A 19,713-nucleotide genomic window follows, 5' to 3' on the forward strand; every position below is an offset into this window, starting at 1 on the left:
CAAGAAATTTAAATATTACAATAAAAAATCCCACTAGTAAGAATTAGAAAAATGAAAAATTAATGTAAAGAAACAAATTATAAAAAAAGTTCAGGTGGCATTGTTTAAAATTAAACAAAATGAGAAAAGTTAACACAGAAGAGTTCCTGGCTGCACATTTTAAAAAAAAAAAAGCTATTTACATACCTGGAGCGTTTTTCTTCGCCCGCACCTGCCTCCTTTTGGGAGCTGGAGCTGAAAGCAGATATAAGAAGATAAGAATTTCAAGTCATAACATAAAAAGCTGTTCAAAAATTAAGTAATGTATAACAGCAAAGAGTTTAAACCAATCCTTATGTTAAATTACAAGCTTTTGACCATTATGGGTTATCGCAAAACCATGCCGGCCGACTTTGAAAATCTCCAATGCATGCCGTGGCTGTATGTTTTAAACCAACACACAACAAACCATTAAATCGGTTCTGTTCCATGCTTTCACAATGTTTAAGACTATCAACTAGCCCGCCTCATGTGAGGTTCGCTCAGACATACGCATTTTGTCAGCAAGGAACATGTCAGCTGCAGAAATTCATCAACAGTTGCAAAGATTTAACTTCCACCGAAGCCATCAAATCCTCTGTAATCAAAGAAGGGCGGCCAAAGCGCTCTTCATCATGGACGTTGTCACAGCCATCTTTGAGTTCTCTTGCCCATTTACGCTTCTTGTTTTTACTCGTAACAGTATCACCGTACACTTCGCACATCTGTATTATGAATTTCTGCAGTAGACAGGTTGCTTGCTGACAAAAAGCATATCACTGAGAGAACCTCACATATGGCGAGTGAGTTGATAATATCAGACAATTGACCCAAACAGGGTGGAAAATACTGAAATCACTTGGCTGTGTGAATAACAGCACTTTTAGTATATTTTACTACAACTGAAAGCTCTCCCATGTATTTTTGTATCTATATAGCACACTATTTTGATTGGATGTATGAAGTTAAATGGGACATGTTGAATTTAACTTCAATACCCCTTTTTCTAGATACAATATTTCGCTCTCTCAAAAAATACTGAATTCAACAAAAATACTGAAAAATCACATGTCTGCATTTTGAAAGCATAGAACAGAACCGCACAGGCTAGCTACAGAGATGAAAATGAACAGTTGATCTTGAGGCATGCTGGTACACAACGCACGTGTTCGTTGCTTTAAGCATGCGAACTACTGATGTCTAAAACAATATGGACCTTACTTAAAAAACACGCCTCGTATTATCTTACACTTCACACGAAAGAGAATTTATAAAACACTCATCGAATTAACTCTTATCAAATTGCAAAATCGTCGACTGAGGCAAGTTCAAATACATCCAATATTTCACGTGATTTTTCATTTGAAGCAGATTTATTAATAATATTATTCATGTACAGTAGTGGCATTAGTAACAAACATGCTTAAGACATCGCTCTCAGTTTAATGTACTTATACTTCTGAAACTACTTTACTCTCATGCAACTACATCTCATCTAACGTTTGGCTGCTTCTGGATCTTCTGAATGAGTTAATTCTATTTTTATTTCGAAAAACGGTCCGACCCCCCGTAACAGACGCCAAAAAATCTGATGGTATCCATAACAGATAGGATGAGGAAAAGATGAGTAATGCAGGGATGAAAACAGCCAAAAGTCAAAAAAGAGAAAAAATATTGCACTGCTTAAAATTCGGATATACACATACTGGACCCTCGTCTGACCTATCTATAATCCTAACAACTTATTCTGAACTTTGTACTTACTTTGTAACACACCTAAATTCTCATGATGTGGTATATTTTACTTCATGCTGTGGTGTTGTTCTTATGTGCTGGCTTTAATTTTGTGGGAAACAGTGTAATTAACATAATTTTTAAACGAGTTTCCTTTTTTGGACTGGAAATAAAAAATTGCGTTTTTGACGATTGCCTGTGAATGCACCCTCGAGATTACTTTACCAGATGTTTTAACATACTTATTAGGTACCTGTGCATAAAATATGGTTAAAATTGAAGGGGGCCTCTTGTGAGTAAATTTCTGACAAAGTTGAGCTGTTTTTGAATCAAGAATTAAGTGTAAACCCTTGCAGAAAAAAATGCAAAAAATCTATACAAGTTAAACTCAGTTTAAATTCAAGTTTACATCAAACTAAACACAATAAAAAAAAACTGAACAAAAAAATTTGTAATAATTTGTTAATAAGTTATAGCCATTATACCCGTCTTTGTGTCAATCAAAATGGCGGCAGAAAAATCATCTTAGCATAGGTTTAAAGGCCCTTAATTAAATTTGAATGAAATTGGAGACGGTGGTGGAATTTTCAAAAAATCCTGGATGATTTGACATGGAATGACCCTGCCCCATAATCTTACACCCCCCACCATCCTGGAATCAAGCACGACCTTGAGCAAAGCCGAGGGAGCAAAGACAACAAAACAATTCTGCCAGTCTTCTCCTCTAAACTGTGCCACATTAAAAGAAAAAATAGTTATTTACATACCTGGAGCACTCTCATCACTTTCCAAGGCCTTCCTTTTACCTTTCGGAGCGGGAGCTGAAATAGAAAAGGAAGAAGACTAAGAAAAAAGAATTTTAAGTTATAACAGGTAGAGTTGTTCTGAAAATAAACTAAACTGGCAAAAAAGAAAGAAAACCCAAGAGGAAAAAAACACACAACAACAGTGTTATTTACAAATGAAAAACATTACAATAAGCAATTAGTTTGAAAAAGACAGGTTCCTCCTTTTAGCAATTGAAGGTTGGCTATGCACTATTAAAACATTGCTTAATTTATTTTGCCTAAGGAGTACTATTCATAGAATATTGTTTTCGGAGAACCTACTAGCTTGTTGTCATCTTACTTTTTATTTTGTAAATTAATATTGCATTCTGCTTTTGCTAAAATGACTTTGACTGGAAGTTAAGCTCTCATTAGCCACTGTCTTAACAGTTTTCAACAATTTTCTTTCAAAAACCTGCTCATAAATTTAGAAAAAAAAAGTTTTTTTTAATTTATTCATACAGTAGGCGTCGCTTAATGTGATCACGGTTAATGTTATCATTCGCTTAATGTTATCAGAATCACGAAATCCCGGAACACTTGTATGTTAACACACGTTTAAAAAGTCGGACATTGTAATCAGCGTCTTCATTTATTGTTAATCACTTTTTCATAAACTTTCCTTTTTGTTCCTCAATTAACAGAAATACATTGGCAAACCCTGACGAGACTAACTTTCTGAGTAGCATTTTGTGGTTTTCAATTGCAGTTCAAAATTTTTCTAGGAATGAAGCTACAGAAAGTTCGCCCCCAGTGACCACAGACTCCCCCTAAAAAAACTTCCTTTTGCACCTAAAAAAAATTCAGTCGCTTTACATGGCACTGATGTAGGACCTCCATTGTTGCCATTGCTTTAAGAATTATGTCGAAATTGAAAACAAAGCGAAGTTAAATTAAATAGACATCCCTGAAATATGGAGACAAAATTATAAGGAAAATTAGATTTGTGTCTGAAAAAGCAAAATTTGCTTGTTTTCTGTTTTGCACACTGCACTACATTCCGATATAAATGCTTACATACCTGGAACGCTCTCCTCACTCTTCAAGGCTTTCCTTCTCTTTTTTGGAGCGGGATCTGAAAGCAGATATAGGAATATAAGAATTTTAAGTTGTAACAAGTAAAGTTGTTCAGAGAGTTAAAGCTTGCCACATTAAAATACAAGTTTTGTTGAAAATGGGTTATCGCAAAACCATACCTGCCAACAAGTCAACTTTAAATCAACACACCAACCATTAAAACTGAAAGCATTATAATATTCTCAAACCTTAAATTATAATCAATCTCATTTTAACAGCAAAAAAGAAAAAAAACCAAGAAAAAGGGGGAAAAAAATACAAAACAGTGTTGATTTACAAAAGAAAACCATAGGATTGAAATAAGCAGTTAGTTTTGAAAGGACAGGCTTGTCCTTTAAATAATTGAAGGTTAGCTGTGCACGGTTAAAACATTGCTTACTATATTTCTATAAGGTGCACTATTTATACACAGCATACATTCCTAATATCTTGACTGCATTTCGTCAGAAATTTACAGACAAAATTATAAGGAAAATTAGATTTGTGCATTCTAAAAAGCAAACATGTAGAAAATTTCAGTACATATGAAACACACAATAAGAGGAACTTGCTCCAAAAACCAAACATCATGAAATATTAGAATGATTTAATGCAGTTCTCGACAGGGTTGGCTTTTTCCCGTCCAAAACTTGTTTTTCCTTTCCCGCAGGGAATTACTATTAAAAAGTGGTAATAACCGGGAAAAAGTGGTAAAAACGGGGAAAAACTTCCAAATAACAATATTTAAGAAATATTTTGGCTTTCTGAACCTGAATAAAGGAAACACACAGGTGACATTTCAAGTTCACATCAATTATTTCAAATTTAACTCATATTTGGGTGACATAAAATGTAAGTTGAAAAAGCAAGCAACAAAAATTTGTAAATCAACATATATTGAGACAAATTGAAAGAGAAAAAATATAACTTGGAGCTATAAAAAATTTCACATAGAAGCAGAGCAATTATTTCTTTATGCATCTTTTTAAAAATGTGAGATGATTTAAAACAGCTAATATTACACAAATACTGAATCATGATGCTTTTTATGATGCTTTTTTTTTTTTTTCACCTTCTACTTATGTAAACTGCAATTGTTAGTAAAAGAAAATTCAATGTTTTTTTTTTTTAAATTGCATTGTACCATTTCCTGCAAGAGTATTTATTCCTTAACAAATCTACATTTTGAAAAAGAGGCAACAATTTCTAACCCCTGAGTCATTGAACAAAGGGTTGGGGGAGCCAGAGGTCAATCTTGGCTGCATCACACAATAGTGTCAACTTTTCTTATTTTTTAGAGAAAAATAGTTTTTACATTCAAACATTTGAGTTTATAGTGTTAAACGAGTGAGAACATGAATTTTAAAATTAGATCTATTTGTAAAGTAAAAATTTACAACAGAGAGACTTATCTAATTTCTTTATGTGGTAGAACATACTTTTCATAGTAAGAATTGAAAATAAATAAATATATATGTATAAATAAACGATTGGTTATCATTTTTGTTGCATTGGAACCCAAAATTTGTTGTTGAAAACTTCCTAATACAATTTCTTAATTAAAAGTACAACTTGCAGCTGCCTCATTTAATAATATCTCAAAACTTTTAACAGGCTGTAAAGCCTAAACCATTTGAGATTCATCATAAATATTTTTTACACTTTCTTAAATACACAAAAAAAAGTAACCATGCCAAGTTTCAATAAAATTCGAGACTAAGGTGCTAGGCAACATTTTTTGATTAACTTTTGCATTTTTACTAAAATAAATTAAACTGATAAAAATATTATTAAATTGATGAATAAAATAAGCAGATGTAAGGTAGTATGTAGTAAAAAATCACCCAGCATTAAAAATAATTGAAATACTTGCAGGATGCAAAAAGATTGAAATCTCAAACGAGGCATGCAACTTTCGGCGCAGCACGTGTTTGACGTCGTTGGCATGATTCTAAAACGTACGTTTTTGGCAGACATCGCAGAGGATGAAGATTTGAGAGGAAAAAATAGAAAGAATAACAAATCGGGGACCGAAAATTTTAAAAAATCGTATTTATTTCCGATTTTTGAGAAAAATAAGGCCTGAAAGAGGCAAAAAAGGAGGAAAGGTTTAAAAAGCCAGCAGAAAAAGCCGGAAAAATCTCACCCTGTAAATAAATAAATAAATCATGAAAAATCTTACCAGAAGATGCTCCATTACATATTGAAGCCCAGTCTGTTGCTCCAAAGGGCTGGCGCTTCTTGCCTCGAATGTGCCCTAAAAGAAGGATATAAGGTTGAGCAATTTTGCAATTTCGTAATACCGGTATTTGCTGTGGTAAAATACTGGTATTTTTAGCAAAAAATCATAAATAGTTTAAAGAATTTTCAACTTAACTTAGCAAAAATAAATGTACATTCCTTTTTCTGTGATACAGAACCGAAATCAATCTATTAATGTAAAAATTTGGCTTCAAAAGCATGAGCAAACAGAATATCATTGAACAAAATTAGCAGAAAGATTGCAAAATGATATTTTCATTATCAGATAGTGAGATAATCGCATTTTTGTTCACCATTATGTTTTAATTTTTCTATTTCCTTGATCACTGACTTTCCCTTTTGGGAAAGTTAAGTTCGTTATGCATTTGTCCTATGAATAATTTTTTACAACCATCAATTGCAGTAATACTTTAGATGATATTTTCTTTGAATATTTGTCCAAACCGTACTCAACATTGGCAAATAACTTGAACTTGTACGTAAAACAAATGGTAATTAGCCGTCACAGGTTTTGTTTTACTGTCATGTCTCACTTTATACTCGGCAAGATAATATTTAGAAATTATATAGTGTTTTGAAAATTTGCATAGAGATTAAGCATCATCATTTGAAACATATTTTTAGATATTTACATCATTATAATTGTAAAGAATTTCTGAAAGAATCTGTTATAAAGTAAGTATTTGTTTGCACGGCATGTCAAGAGATGGCGCCACTAAATAATGTAGTTATGGGTATGCGCTCTGCTCGAGAGGAGAGCCCCGACGAGCCATGCAGGATGTTGGATGTGTAATCTAGGAATAAAGCATTTTGATCTCTCCAATGTGTTTCCCTGCTCTGCAGAACCAACATTACAGAATCCAAAAACAAATAAGAGAAACTAAGAAGATCAAATTTAATCAATACCAGTACATACATCCACATAAAATGGAAGTACACATATGATCTAAGAATCTAACATTATTTGTTCAAAGGGTTCGCCGATATATATCCGATATTTATTTTGAAAATACAGTCGAGCCTCAATATATCGAACTTCCACACATCGAAATTTTCTATACAGTGAAACCTCCGAATAGCGGACAGTCAAGGGACTAGAAGTTTTGTCCGTTATTGGGAGGTGTCCGCTATTAGGAGGAACTACTTAATTTACCTTTTTCAAAATGGGCTGTTGTTTCCTTTGTAGAACACAATCGAAACAATTGCGAAAGGTTTACTACATTTTATGTCAAGTGTAATTAATCTATTTTTTTTTAAATAAAGGTATACTGACAGCACACACTTGTCTTAAAAAGCATTTAATCAATTAAAATAATCATTTAAAACAGTTTGACATCTCTTTTTTGCATTACCAATGGCGGCGATTCGGCGGAGCAACCCGCCCTCTCCCCTCCACACACTTTTTTTATGGTTAATTTATTTATTTTATCTCGAGTATCACTATTGCATGATTGACAGTTGTCAATATGACCTTGAATATGGGCAAATCTTTTTCATGTCTAAAAATTAAACAATCCAACGAAACCACGGCGCCATAAAGCCGACTACTACCTACGCCGGTCTGCTGAATTGTATCTCCTGAGAGCCCAAGTTAGAAAATGCGCCCAGTTTCCTCTTTTCTATCTTAACTTTTGAATAGTTACCCTTTTAATTCCAAGAAACAGTGATAAGTAAATGATGGGGGGAGGAGGGGAAATATCAGTTGTGGAGGATGAAAATCTTTGTAAGGCAAGCAGTTACTAAGATATTCTGTGAAAAGGAAAAAAAAAACGGAAGTTCTACGATCGCAAGGGAAATTTTTTGTGAAATAACTGTCCATTATTCGGAGTGTCCGTTATTCAGAGTGAATTACATGGAATGGCCTATATTGAGGGACTGGGACTTGCAAAAATGTCCGTTAATTAGAGGTGTCCGTTATTCGGGAGTGTCCGTTAAGGGAGGTTTCAAGTATATCGAAATCCCAGCAAATTTCCATGTTCATTACATAGAAAAATTGTTTCTGTATATTGAAAAAATCTCTATATATCAATTTTTTTTTTTCCGCGACATTCATAGATTTTTTTTCCACTGAAGACTGTTTGTCTCATGAAAAATGATGGTTAGGGGAGAAAATTATGTTCACTTAAAGTTGCTATGAAATTTATAAGGAATCTGGGGTTGAGGGGGTGTAAATAGGTTGTTTTGTTCTGGAGTTCTAGAATTCCCTCAAGTTCATTTCAAATCTTAGTTGTAACCAGTAACATTGTAAAATAAGTTTCAAGCTCTCCCTTTTGTCTGTTGATTATCATTCCTAGTCTTTTTAGCTGCAGTAAAAATCATTCAAGTTAAGTAGATTGTTTTTTTACTTTTCACTCGATTACATTGTGAAAACGAAAATCACCTAATGTTGCAGATCAAGTTGAATTGAAGAAGAATGAAGATGTATGAAGGCACAAAAATATAATTTCTGTTATTTTTTTAATTATTAACTTTTATTTAATCGGATGCTCGTATCAATTTGAAATTGGGTTTCATACAAACAAATTAGCTTTAATTTTAATGTTTTAGGAGACTTTTAGGATAAAATAGGATCGTTTCTATATATTGAAATTTCTATATATCGAATTTTTTTCAGAAAATTTGCTACTTCGATATATAGAGGTCCGACTGTATCATGATATTTTCGATTTTTATTTTCTCAACTATGGTATTTTCAATATAAAAAGTATGTTAATCACAGTAATTTTGTTTATCTATTATTAAAATCAACCAAAAAGTCATTTACTATATTTTATAATACATTATTTAATGTAAAAAAATAATATATTATTCCTATTTTACTTGTGTTTTATATTCATAAAATTATTAGTAATGTAACAATTTTAATTCAAATTAAAAGTGCTAATTGAATTTTAAACACTGCTCAGAAAAGAAGAAAATGTTATATGATTATGCACTGACTAATGCTATTATTTATTTTTGAATCATATGACTGTGAAAGTAGCTAACAGAAGAAAAATGAGAGAAACAGCTAATGTTAAATTAACTCCATTAAAATTGATAGAAATGTAAACAGAAATATTAGACATAAATAATGGAAGAAACATTAATTTTAAGTCTACATATTGTAATTATAATATAAAAAAATTAATGAGTGATTTAAGAATGCATATACTATTTAGAAGACTTTAGCTTGTGCTAATTGAAAATATCGGATATACAGTCGAACCTCCATATATCGAAAAATTTTTCGAGACATTCATATTTTTCTTCCACTTTAGACTGTGTCTCATGAAAAATGAAGGAAAATTACGTTTACTAAAGGTTACTACGGAACTCATAAGGAATCTGGGGTTGAAAGGTGTGTAGTTAAGTCGTTCTGTTCTGAAGTTCTTAAATTCTCTCAAGTTTATTTTAAATCTTAGTTGTAACCAGTAACACTGTAAAATCATTTTCAAGTTATCCCTTTTGTCTGTTGGTTATCATTCCTAGTCTTCTTAGCTTCAGCAAAAATCATTCAAGTTAAGAAGATTGATTTTTTACTTTTCTCTCGATCACATTGTTAAAACGAAAATCCCCTAATCAAGCTGAATTTCCGAAGAATATAAAAAATGTATGTTGGCGTAAAAATGTAATTTCTGTTAGTTTTTTAATCATTAACTTTCATTTAATCCGATGCTCGTACAAATTATAAATTGAGTTTCATACACGAAAATTAGCTTTTATTTTAATGTTTTAGGATACTTTTATGATAAAATAAGATCGCTTCCATATATCGAAATTTCTATACATCTAATTTTTTTCCGGCAATTTGCTACTTTGATATATGGAAGTCCGACTGTACATCAAAATATCCGATATATATCAAAATATTGGATATTTTTGATATTTTCAAACCCTGCTTGTTCACCAGCTAACATGTCACTAAGGTTTCTATGCTATTCTCAAATAAGTCAAAAACAAAGAAAAAATTGACGGTGAACTCTTACATTAATCTTTATAGTGGCTGAGCTCGACAGATGTGATACGACTTACAACTATTGAACAACATGGCATAACATTTACATTGTTTAAACTACAAGCATAAAAACCAACCATTGAAGTTGGAATCTAGGGTCTAACTGGGCAAGACAAACAACGCTTTTACACACAATATACATTTTAAATTATTCTAAGCAATGGAAAAAGGAAAATTTTCTCACCGTTGTCTTCGATTATGGTAAGCGTCCGGATATCAATAACGTCATCGACCGGGTCTTCCACTGAATACTAGAAAATGATAAAACACACAACTTTTTAAACAAAAAAAAAATATCTAGCATCGGCACTCTATAGTACAGTAAAGTCACCAGAAATACACCCACAAAATGTATTTTATTCCTTTATTTCTTTTTCAACATTAGGAGATAAGATCAGTAAACTTTGCATTGGCATGAAATTAACAACGAATATGCTCGTCTGTTCGAAGATTTTTTTTTTTTTTTTTGAAAGAGAATCAAGTTTTACCAGGTAAGATTTATTATTTTTTTGTGTGAATTTATACAAGTATGAGAGGGTTTTGTCAGAAACGCTAAAGGAAGATTTTACAACAATAGCTGAAGAATCAGGGATTTAATCAGTGCCTAATTTAAAAATAATTAATCTAACTACGTTTTACTGCAGCATTTAGTTAGAATGGACACTATGCAAAATATTTTCTTGAAAATATTATCACAGAACGAAATGAAAAATGTTTAACTGGAAAGAACGTTTAGAATTTGAACTAATGAAAACAAAAGTTGAATTTTAATTGCTAAAATAGTGTGCTAACTTGACTTTATTTCCTACATTATTGGCTGAATAATTCTCGCCAACAATTTCTTTAGTGTTATAGTTTTAGTATTGTGCGAGCAAAGAACCCTTGGCGAGATTCAGCAGTTATTTTAAACCGTTTACATGATGTGTGAATTAAAATGATAGAAAGATAACAGAATTCAATAAGTTTAAAGAAATAACAGAAGATCAATTAAAAAGAAAACTACCATCATATATCCATGAGAATTTTATTGATAATTTGCATAGCATTATTGAATTATATCATAATTCAGAAATTAGAAACATATAAAAGAGAAAATTAAAATTAACCGATTCGGCAATTTGAGAAATAACTCGGCTATAAATGTAAAATAATTAGCGCAAGCCAAACAAAACAAAGAAGCATCATCTTCCTCTTTTGATAATAAATTGTAATGTCATATATTTAAATTATCTAGCATTAAATGTTATTCTTGTCAGTCTTATGGCCACTGTGAAAATGTATTTCTATCAAGAATTGATAAATATGGAATTCAACATCATGGAAATGGCTTGCTTTCTACGTGGAGCAGAATATCCACAAGACTTCAAAAAATACGTTAAAAAAATGAAAGGAAAAAATTACTAAGTTTAATACTGCCATTAGACAATGGCTGCAGTGCCCCTATAGTTTGTTGGAGTTGCAAATTCCTAGGTATACCAAGATCGCCTTAAAAACGCAATTTTAAATGTTCTTTGCAGATGCGAAGGGGGAAAAAAGGTGTAGGGGTTTCAGCGGAAAATGTCTAGAAATTGAAGCCTTAAAAACCTTTTTATTGACGTAAGGGAGCTCAGAGACTATATTTTTAACTATATTTAATCTAACAAACTCAGTAACATCGCTACAAAACCATCTGTGTCGGGCGACACTCTTTTGAGGGGCAACACCGATATGGATCTAAGAGTTGATGAAAAATATAATTACTTCAATTCTGAAATCCCTCCCCCCCCCCAATGTTTAAAGTAATATTTAATTCATGAAACTCGGTAACATCACTGGGATGGGAGGGAGTGCACCCAAATGGACTTAACACCCCCACACAAAATATCAATTTTTTTTTTCGCAAAAATTCCTGCAATATTTATTTCCCCTATTATTCCTAATTATAAGTTCATTTCACAACTGCTCTGATTTATTCATTTATTTATTTTCAATTATTTCTGTTAAAAAATTTCTTTCATGTTCAGACAAAAAAAAAAAACATGCCTTTCACTGGAGGACCTACCCTAGAGACAGTACGTCGGAAACTCATAAAACAACTTGATTTGTATTTTGTAATTTTTATAGCTTTTTTGTTGGTTAGTTATATTGGGGTTTTTGGTACAAGAGCCTTAGTAGGCTACTAGCCACCAAATTCTTCCCCGTGAAAATTTTTGGAGTGACCTGCCATGGAAGTCAAGACCTTAGATCAATACCCTGCTATGGGCCTGCGGATTGGACTGTTTGGCGAGGGGGTGACACCACAGCCCCAAGTTTTATCAAAGAATTTCAGCTGAAAATAAAAACATCTTACCTTGTCAAAAATCCTTTGCCATTGATCTTCTCGCTTTTTCTTAATTCTTTCATCAAAGAAAGCCTGAAAGTAAAATGCATGAATAATCAGATTTCGAGCGAACAAGAGCAATGTTGACCGTTTTTAACCCAATGGGTTTTTTTTTATAAAAAAAGCCTTTTAAAAAAACCATTGTTTCATCTGCTTAAGTTCTGAAATTTTTAAGAACTTTTGATTAAAATAAACAGAATTAAATACTTAACACTCATTTACTAGCCTCCAAGGCTGCCTGGAAGACTATCTAATAATTTGGCATGTGTACAAGAATTCAGAACTATAAACATGATCCTTACCCATGATTAAATGCTGAAAAAAGTTTGCCAACACTATAACTGAAATTGATAAAAAATAAGTTCCGTTTTTTGGAGATGAGAACTATACAAGATAGACCATATTCTTCCAAAAGAAATGCTGCTAATTAACCTACATGTATGATTTCCAAATTTAAGTTTGTAGACAATACATAAGTTTGATTTAATTTGATATTGACTTAAAACATTTATCGCAATTAGTTTTCATATAATTAATGATTTAAAATCATGGGGTAATTTGGGTATACATTACATTTTACTTATCAGAAGGTCAAATTCAGGGGGGGGGGGGGTCATGGCACAGACAGTGTGATTGACATGTATTTTTCTTATTTGGGGGGGTCTTTGCGATATTTAGGGGGTGAGCCCTTGCTGTTAGGTGGAGGGGGGGGCTGTTATTACCCAAGGTAATACAGTTGGCTCTCTGTTTAACGACTGTATTTAACGACTTTCTCTATTTAAAGAGAGCTTTTCAGGGTCCCAGATGGTCCATTGTAGATTTAAAAGCATTCTATTTGAGGACGATTTTTTGTGGTCCCTTGAAAGTCGTTAAACAGAGTCAACTGTATATGCTAAAAATGAGTTGGAAGGTTGTTTAACTAAATAACTAGTTCCTGTCCATTAACAGTAAAAATTAGTATTCATACTATCCCTTTACTTCTATTGTATGTACATTCAACCTCAGTTTGAAAACATCAAGTAAGATTGTTATTATAACCATGCTTGTTCCAACCATATTACTATACCCAAATTCCCTCATCCATGGGATAGTTTGGGACATTAAACTTATGTTTTCCCTTTTTTTGCAAATGGGTCTACTAAAAGGAAATATACAGATAACTATTCTAGAAAGTCCCAATGATAAGATAAAACAAGAAAAAAAAAATATTACATTACAAAAAAATTATTACAGGACTAGAAAGCTCAAAGTAGTTTTTTATTTTTTACCCAAATTCCCATAACCCACTAGGCTTGAACCGGGACAGTACCGGTTTTCAGACAAAATCCTTCTGTCCTGGCCAGTTAACTTCACGTCCCAGTAAAAAAACGAGCTGATGTGTGCATCACATGACTTCCTTTTACTCCAATTTAATGTCATTTCCTCATTATTGGCCATTTTAATGTTATAATTGTTTACTCTCTAAATATCATCAACAGTGGATAAATTGAAACCAGATTTTAAAAAAATCGCCAAATTTATCGCCAAATTAGCGACAAAACTTGGCGACCAAAAGACTGGCGATGTATCGCCAAGTGTCTGCCAAATTATAACACCACTTGAGTTTACATCGAAATTAATAATGATTTCCCCCCAAAAAGGGGCAAAAGACCCCCTTAGGAACATCTGAATGCAACCAAAATTGAAGGTGCACAACTAGGTCCTACTAGGAGTCTACGGACTAAATTTCAACTTTCTAGGACATACTGTTTTTGAGTTATGCGAAATACATACACACACATACACACATATATACGTACATACAGACATCACGAGAAAATTCGTTGTAATTAACTCGGGGGTTATCAAAATGGATATTTCGAGTGTCTGTAGGTTTCTAGGCACATATCCGCGTTTGGTCGGGTCGAAAAAAAAACTCAGCATTCATTCGGTTGTGAGAAAAATGGAAATTAAGGCCAATTTTTGAGTGAAAATTTTTTTGCGAATACAATACCTCCTTTTTTGTAAAAGGAAGTAAAAAGATTACAGATGACCAAAAAAGTATAAAAATAAATGACTGAAGGATTATTTTTAAAATAATAAGTTGGTCATTCCTGTACCTCTAAAAACTATTCACACACACTGATGGGTCACATTCATGGATAGGCCAGGGTAGGCTCGCAGTTTTATCATTTTTATTAGCTAAAGTGTAAAGCTATATACTAAATTCTGAATATTGATGTATTATACTAATGAAATATATGGGCTGCCATATGCGGGACAAAGGGTTGAACTTTTCGTGGAATGACCCATTTGCTATTCGTGCCATCACTGATGCAGTAGTCCAGTCAAAGGGGAAAATACCCTTAAATCGGCGAAATTGCAACAGAAGGTATTTCAATGTTTTTTTGTATCAGACGTTCAAACAGAATAATGTATCCAAAATTGGGTCCCGAAAACACTCCCCAAAATCAGTTTTGAAAATAGGTTGCTACTGGCAATCATCTTCAAAATAGGTAAGCTAGTATCCTTCCCATATTAAACCATACAAAATAACACATTTAGCCTTCTCTACTGGAATAATTATAGGCAAAGCGTCTGGGCTAATGTTTCTGTCACAATAATTAGATAGAAGCGCGATAACCCGTCACTTGGATAATTCGACTATCCTGATAACTCGATGCGTTTGTTTCCCTGTCTAGAGAAAGCGCCGTGTCCAAGGGGAGGGTTTTAGGGGTTAAACCCCACCCTTGGGGAAAATATATGCAAAATAAAGAAAATGTATATTTGACTTAAATTTAATGAGAAAGTTTGCGTTCAGCGTTTTTATTTTATTTTAATTTTCTCTCTGAAGTTTTTTGCGATTTACAACTGCTAAAGCCTTACAAACTGATGTAATATTTCGGAAAAAGTATGGCGGACGCACCGCTGAATGATCTACCAATGCAAAGAAAGAATATTGCTTATTGTAAGGAGCTTATGGTGAATTTGGCATATGTTACATCTATGAAGATGCATTAGTGATTGTGCTTGGCTATGCAATTTGCATCTGCAAAGAGCTCTTTCTTGTTTAGTTTATTAAGCATTATTTCAGAACATAACAACCTGATATACATTCTACATTATAAAAGAATTTGTGAAGAGTTTTTAATACTCATTGCAATATACTACATAGTAAACAGATTTAATTAAAAAGAAGCAAGCAAAGTTTGATTAAAGCGAATCTGTGAAACGAAGGAATACTTTGGTAACTTGTACAGCTAGAGGTATCCTTCAAGAATACAGCAGTCCTTACATGCGAATAAACGCCATACTGGGATCGGCAATTTTTCTAAAAACTAAAAACTGTAAGGGGTCTGAATTCTCCCCCCCCCCTACTGGTAAGATTAAAACCCCTCCCTTTACGAAAATCTGGACACGGGCCTGTCTAGAGCAATGTTATGTTCATGTATAGATTGAAAAAATATAGTTACACTACATATGTTAAGATGTAATTCTCCTTATTCGACTACTATATAAACTAGAGGTGGCATTATATTATTACAACTAACAAGTTGATACGCGAATCTGCACAACGCACAGCCAAAACCCAAACAATCCAAACACTAAGATCCGCAGCGAAAACAAAAACAAATCGCCCGCTTATAGACTCGAAACGGTAGTTAGCCGGCGAGACCTTCCTAGAGTGACGTCATCAAAAACTACACAGCGCATGCGCCTGTCGTGATCGCTGAAGTTAGGCGACACCTGGACGCCGATTCGAAAACGAAGTTTTGCTAAGGAAAAAAAAAAAAAACAGGAGATTCGCCAAGTACTTAGCGACATATTTCACAACAAAATTATAAAATTATGCTTTTAAATAACATGAGTACTAAATTTAAAGTGAAACGGGGATTTTTTTTTCAGTAGATTTTTTTTGGTAGCAGCAAGGAAAAAGAAATACTGCAAAGAAAAAACCAAATAATGAGTGAAATTGCTTAAAGTTTTTACATTCTATTCGCAACTCCAATAAACTATAGGGGGAGATGCAGCCACTATCTAAAGGCGGACGAAAAGGTAAAACAAACGCATGCCGTAACTTATAACTTGCTTTCACGCTCAGTGAACGACAGTAATTTTTCATCATGTTTGTCGGAAGCTTTCTTTTCTATTCTTCTGAAATTACATTACACCATAAACTACTGAAGCATGTATTTACCCCAAAAAACACGTGGAATGGAATGTTTTACCCTTTTCTTTAGTATTGTTAATCACCACAAGGTAGCGTATTCGAGCTCTGGAGTTGCGAATAGCCCAAACAAAAAAGTTGCTACAAAAATGCTACTTTTTAAAATAAGTAGGTATTTACAACTCCAATAAACTATAGAAGGCGCTGCAACCACTTTTAATGGCGGATGAAAAAGGTAAAACAAACAAATGCCGTAATTTATAACTTGCTTTGAGGCTGTGTGAATGACAATTTTCCATCGTGTTTGTGGGAAGCTTTCTTTTCTATTCTTCTGAAATTACATTGCACCATAAACTGTCTGAAGCCTGTAATTTACCCCAAAGGAAACACGTGGAATGGAATGTTTTACCTTTTTCTTTAGTATTGTTAATACAGTGACCGCCGCTTATTAAAATCAGATTAGTTCTCAGGACATTTGATTTCATAAAGCGGCTGATTTTATTAACCAGCATACCTACATTTAAAAAAAATGAAAGGTTTTAAAGTTTAAATACTTTAAAAAACGAAATGCATTACCTCATTATTTTTGTTTTAAGTATTTCAAAATACAGTTGTCATTTTTACTGAACATTAGGTTTTTTTTCCTGTAACACAACGGTCTTAAAATATTGGCGTATTGCAGTTTGATTAACAGAATTGGAGAGTAAAGGTTCAATATCGTTTACGAATTTACTAATTTTTTTGTAACGTTCAACATTATATTTTCTTCTTTGCTCTTGTATGTCATCAGCGCTTTTCTGACATTCATTGAAGAGGAAAATTTGGCACTGAGATTTCCTCATCTTCTGAGATCAATTCCTTCACTTTGGTTCTTCTTTTTAAATTTTTGACGTACGATGTCCAAAATTTTTATATTAAGAAACGGCGATAGTGATTTTATTAAAGGATGGTTTTAACATGTTTTGATATTGCAATTATTCGGAACTCCAGCGCTCGAATACGCTACCTTGCGGTGATTTACAAAACTGCAAATGAAACTAAAACATTGCCACGTTGCGTTCCACGTGTGTCTGTTGATGTAAACACAGGCAGTTTGTTCTGAGTATTTATTAACGCAATCGATGTGTCTTAGTTTGCTTTCAGCTACAGAAATTAATTCGTCCCTTAGTAGTATTCTCGAGCTTCTCAAACTAATGTTAGTTTTCATTATTTTCTTAATAATTGGTGAAAGCGAAAATTCTGGATTAACAAACTTGGATAACGTTATACGAGGTAAAAAATTTTATTGTTTTGTATGAATTTGTAAGAATATGGGGTTTTTTTTAATCTTAAATTAATTAAACTTACCATATTTTACAGCAGTATTTAGTTGGAATGGACGGTATGCAAAATATTTTCTTGAATATATTATCGTAGAACAAAATGAATAACCGAGAAATAATTTACTTTATTCCTTTTATTCTCAGCTGAAAAGTTTCGCCAAATTTGTTTAGGGTTATAGTTTTAGTATAGTGCGAGTAAAGTAGCCTTGGCGAAATTTCGCGTTTTTAGTTAAACCATTTTTAATTTTTATCATGAGTGGAATAAAATGGTAGTAAGATTACAGAATTCGATAAGTGAAAAGAAATAATGGTCAATCAGCTGAAAAGAAAACTACCACCATATATCCGGGAAAATTTTGTTGATGATTTGCATAACATGACACAAATAAATCGTAACTCAGAAATTAGAAAAATCGGAACAGAAAATGTTTAAATTAACCGATTCAGGAATTCGAGAGAAATAACTCAGCTACAAATGGAAAACAATAATCGCTAGCCAAGCAAGGCAAACAAGTATCTTCTTTCGATAACAATTTGTAATGTCACATTGAATTTTCTAGCATTAATTGTTATTCTTGTCAGGTCACAATTATTATTATAGTTTTATCAAGAATTGATAAATATCGAATTCAACATCGTGGAAATAGCTGCTTAGAACTACGAACTACGTAGTTTTTGACGTTTAGTAATGCTTCTTGAATTCTCATTTCTTTCTACGTGGGCCAGAATATCCACAAGACTTTGAAAATTAATTTAAAAAGAATAAAGCGAAAATATCATACGTACGAACAAAAATCACAACACTTTTGGCATTTTTCTTCGTTACCATGTGCGTTTGTTTTAGTTTTTTAAGTCTGCCATTAGACAGTGACTTCAGTGCCCCCTATAGTTCGTTGGAGTTGCGAATTCTGTTCTTCTAGGTTTGATTTTAAAAAGGGGCTGATTTTATAATCCAGTGATTTTTATTAGTGGTGGGTACTGTAATCGCAAGGTAGTGTATTCGAGCTCTGGAGTTGCGAATGAAACAACGGAGTCATTTATTAAAAAGTTACAAAAATAACTTTTTAATAAATGATTATTTAATTGGAAAAGTTCTCTTCCCTGACATTGAAGGATGACCTAGAAAAGAGCGCCATCTATTGGGAAGAAATGAAACTTTTAATGATTGACTGAAAAAACTGCAAAAACATGAGAAAATGGTAAGAAACAGGAAATCGGAAGATGGAAGTGAAAAAACGGGAGTCTCCCGTTAAAAGCAAGTAAAGTTAGCAATGCAGTTGGAACCTTCGATAAATTTCCTCGGGGGGGGGGGGGGGGGTTAAAGGGGGGCATAGGCACCCATATGGGGGGCAAGTGGGGGCTTGAGCCCCCTTTCCTCTGAAAGTAAACTTCTTTGCTTATAGTACATTTTTTATTGCAAAAATACAAAAACATTTCTCCAGTCATTTTAATGAATAAGTTATTAAAAATGTCAAATTTCCCTTATCTATTGAAATCGGTTTCCATGGTGAGAATATCCTGTTAAACCATGGGGAAAACATCTGCCCCCCCCCCTAAAATTTCGCATATGGACGGCCATGGAAGGGGGATAGAGGGACAGTGTCCTTTTTCCTCTACTTTTCCGAACTTAAAACTAATATCGCATCTTTAGGACCTAATTAAATAACACAAGGCAAATATTGACACAAATATAATTGTGGTTATTAGTAGTCATGAGGTTGAAAAAAAATTAACAAGTCATCCCCCAAAACATTTTATTATTGATAGGGATAAAATGTACTTTTGAATGAGAAACAAGTTAGATATTACAAATAAGTTAGTGCTGATAACACACTGTAGCACTTAAAACACAAAAAAAGAAAAGAAAAAAAAAAGATGCTTGACACAGCTATTAAATTTACTATTACTTTTAAAGATAAAACAATCGTTAGCTTTTATTTACTTTAGCAGAAAAATGAAAATAATAAGAAGAAGAAATTCCGTCCCGGGGC

General features: G+C 33.0%; 1 protein-coding gene across 1 annotated transcript in view; it reads right to left on the bottom strand.

The window, feature by feature from the left end:
* The window catches only part of LOC129217808 (serine/arginine repetitive matrix protein 1-like), a 51,217-nt gene that overhangs the window by 27,844 nt on the left and 3,660 nt on the right, over positions 1 to 19,713 (bottom strand). The window contains exons 2-7 of the mRNA XM_054852149.1: positions 12,224 to 12,286; positions 10,079 to 10,145; positions 5,818 to 5,892; positions 3,601 to 3,654; positions 2,520 to 2,573; positions 187 to 228 (exon numbers count right to left, since the gene is read on the bottom strand). Coding sequence (XP_054708124.1) covers positions 187 to 228; positions 2,520 to 2,573; positions 3,601 to 3,654; positions 5,818 to 5,892; positions 10,079 to 10,145; positions 12,224 to 12,286 — 355 coding nt within the window. The remainder of the gene's footprint in view (positions 1 to 186; positions 229 to 2,519; positions 2,574 to 3,600; positions 3,655 to 5,817; positions 5,893 to 10,078; positions 10,146 to 12,223; positions 12,287 to 19,713) is intronic.

Source organism: Uloborus diversus, chromosome 2 (assembly GCF_026930045.1).
Source record: "Uloborus diversus isolate 005 chromosome 2, Udiv.v.3.1, whole genome shotgun sequence".
In the NCBI taxonomy this organism is placed as follows: Eukaryota; Metazoa; Arthropoda; class Arachnida; order Araneae; family Uloboridae; genus Uloborus; species Uloborus diversus.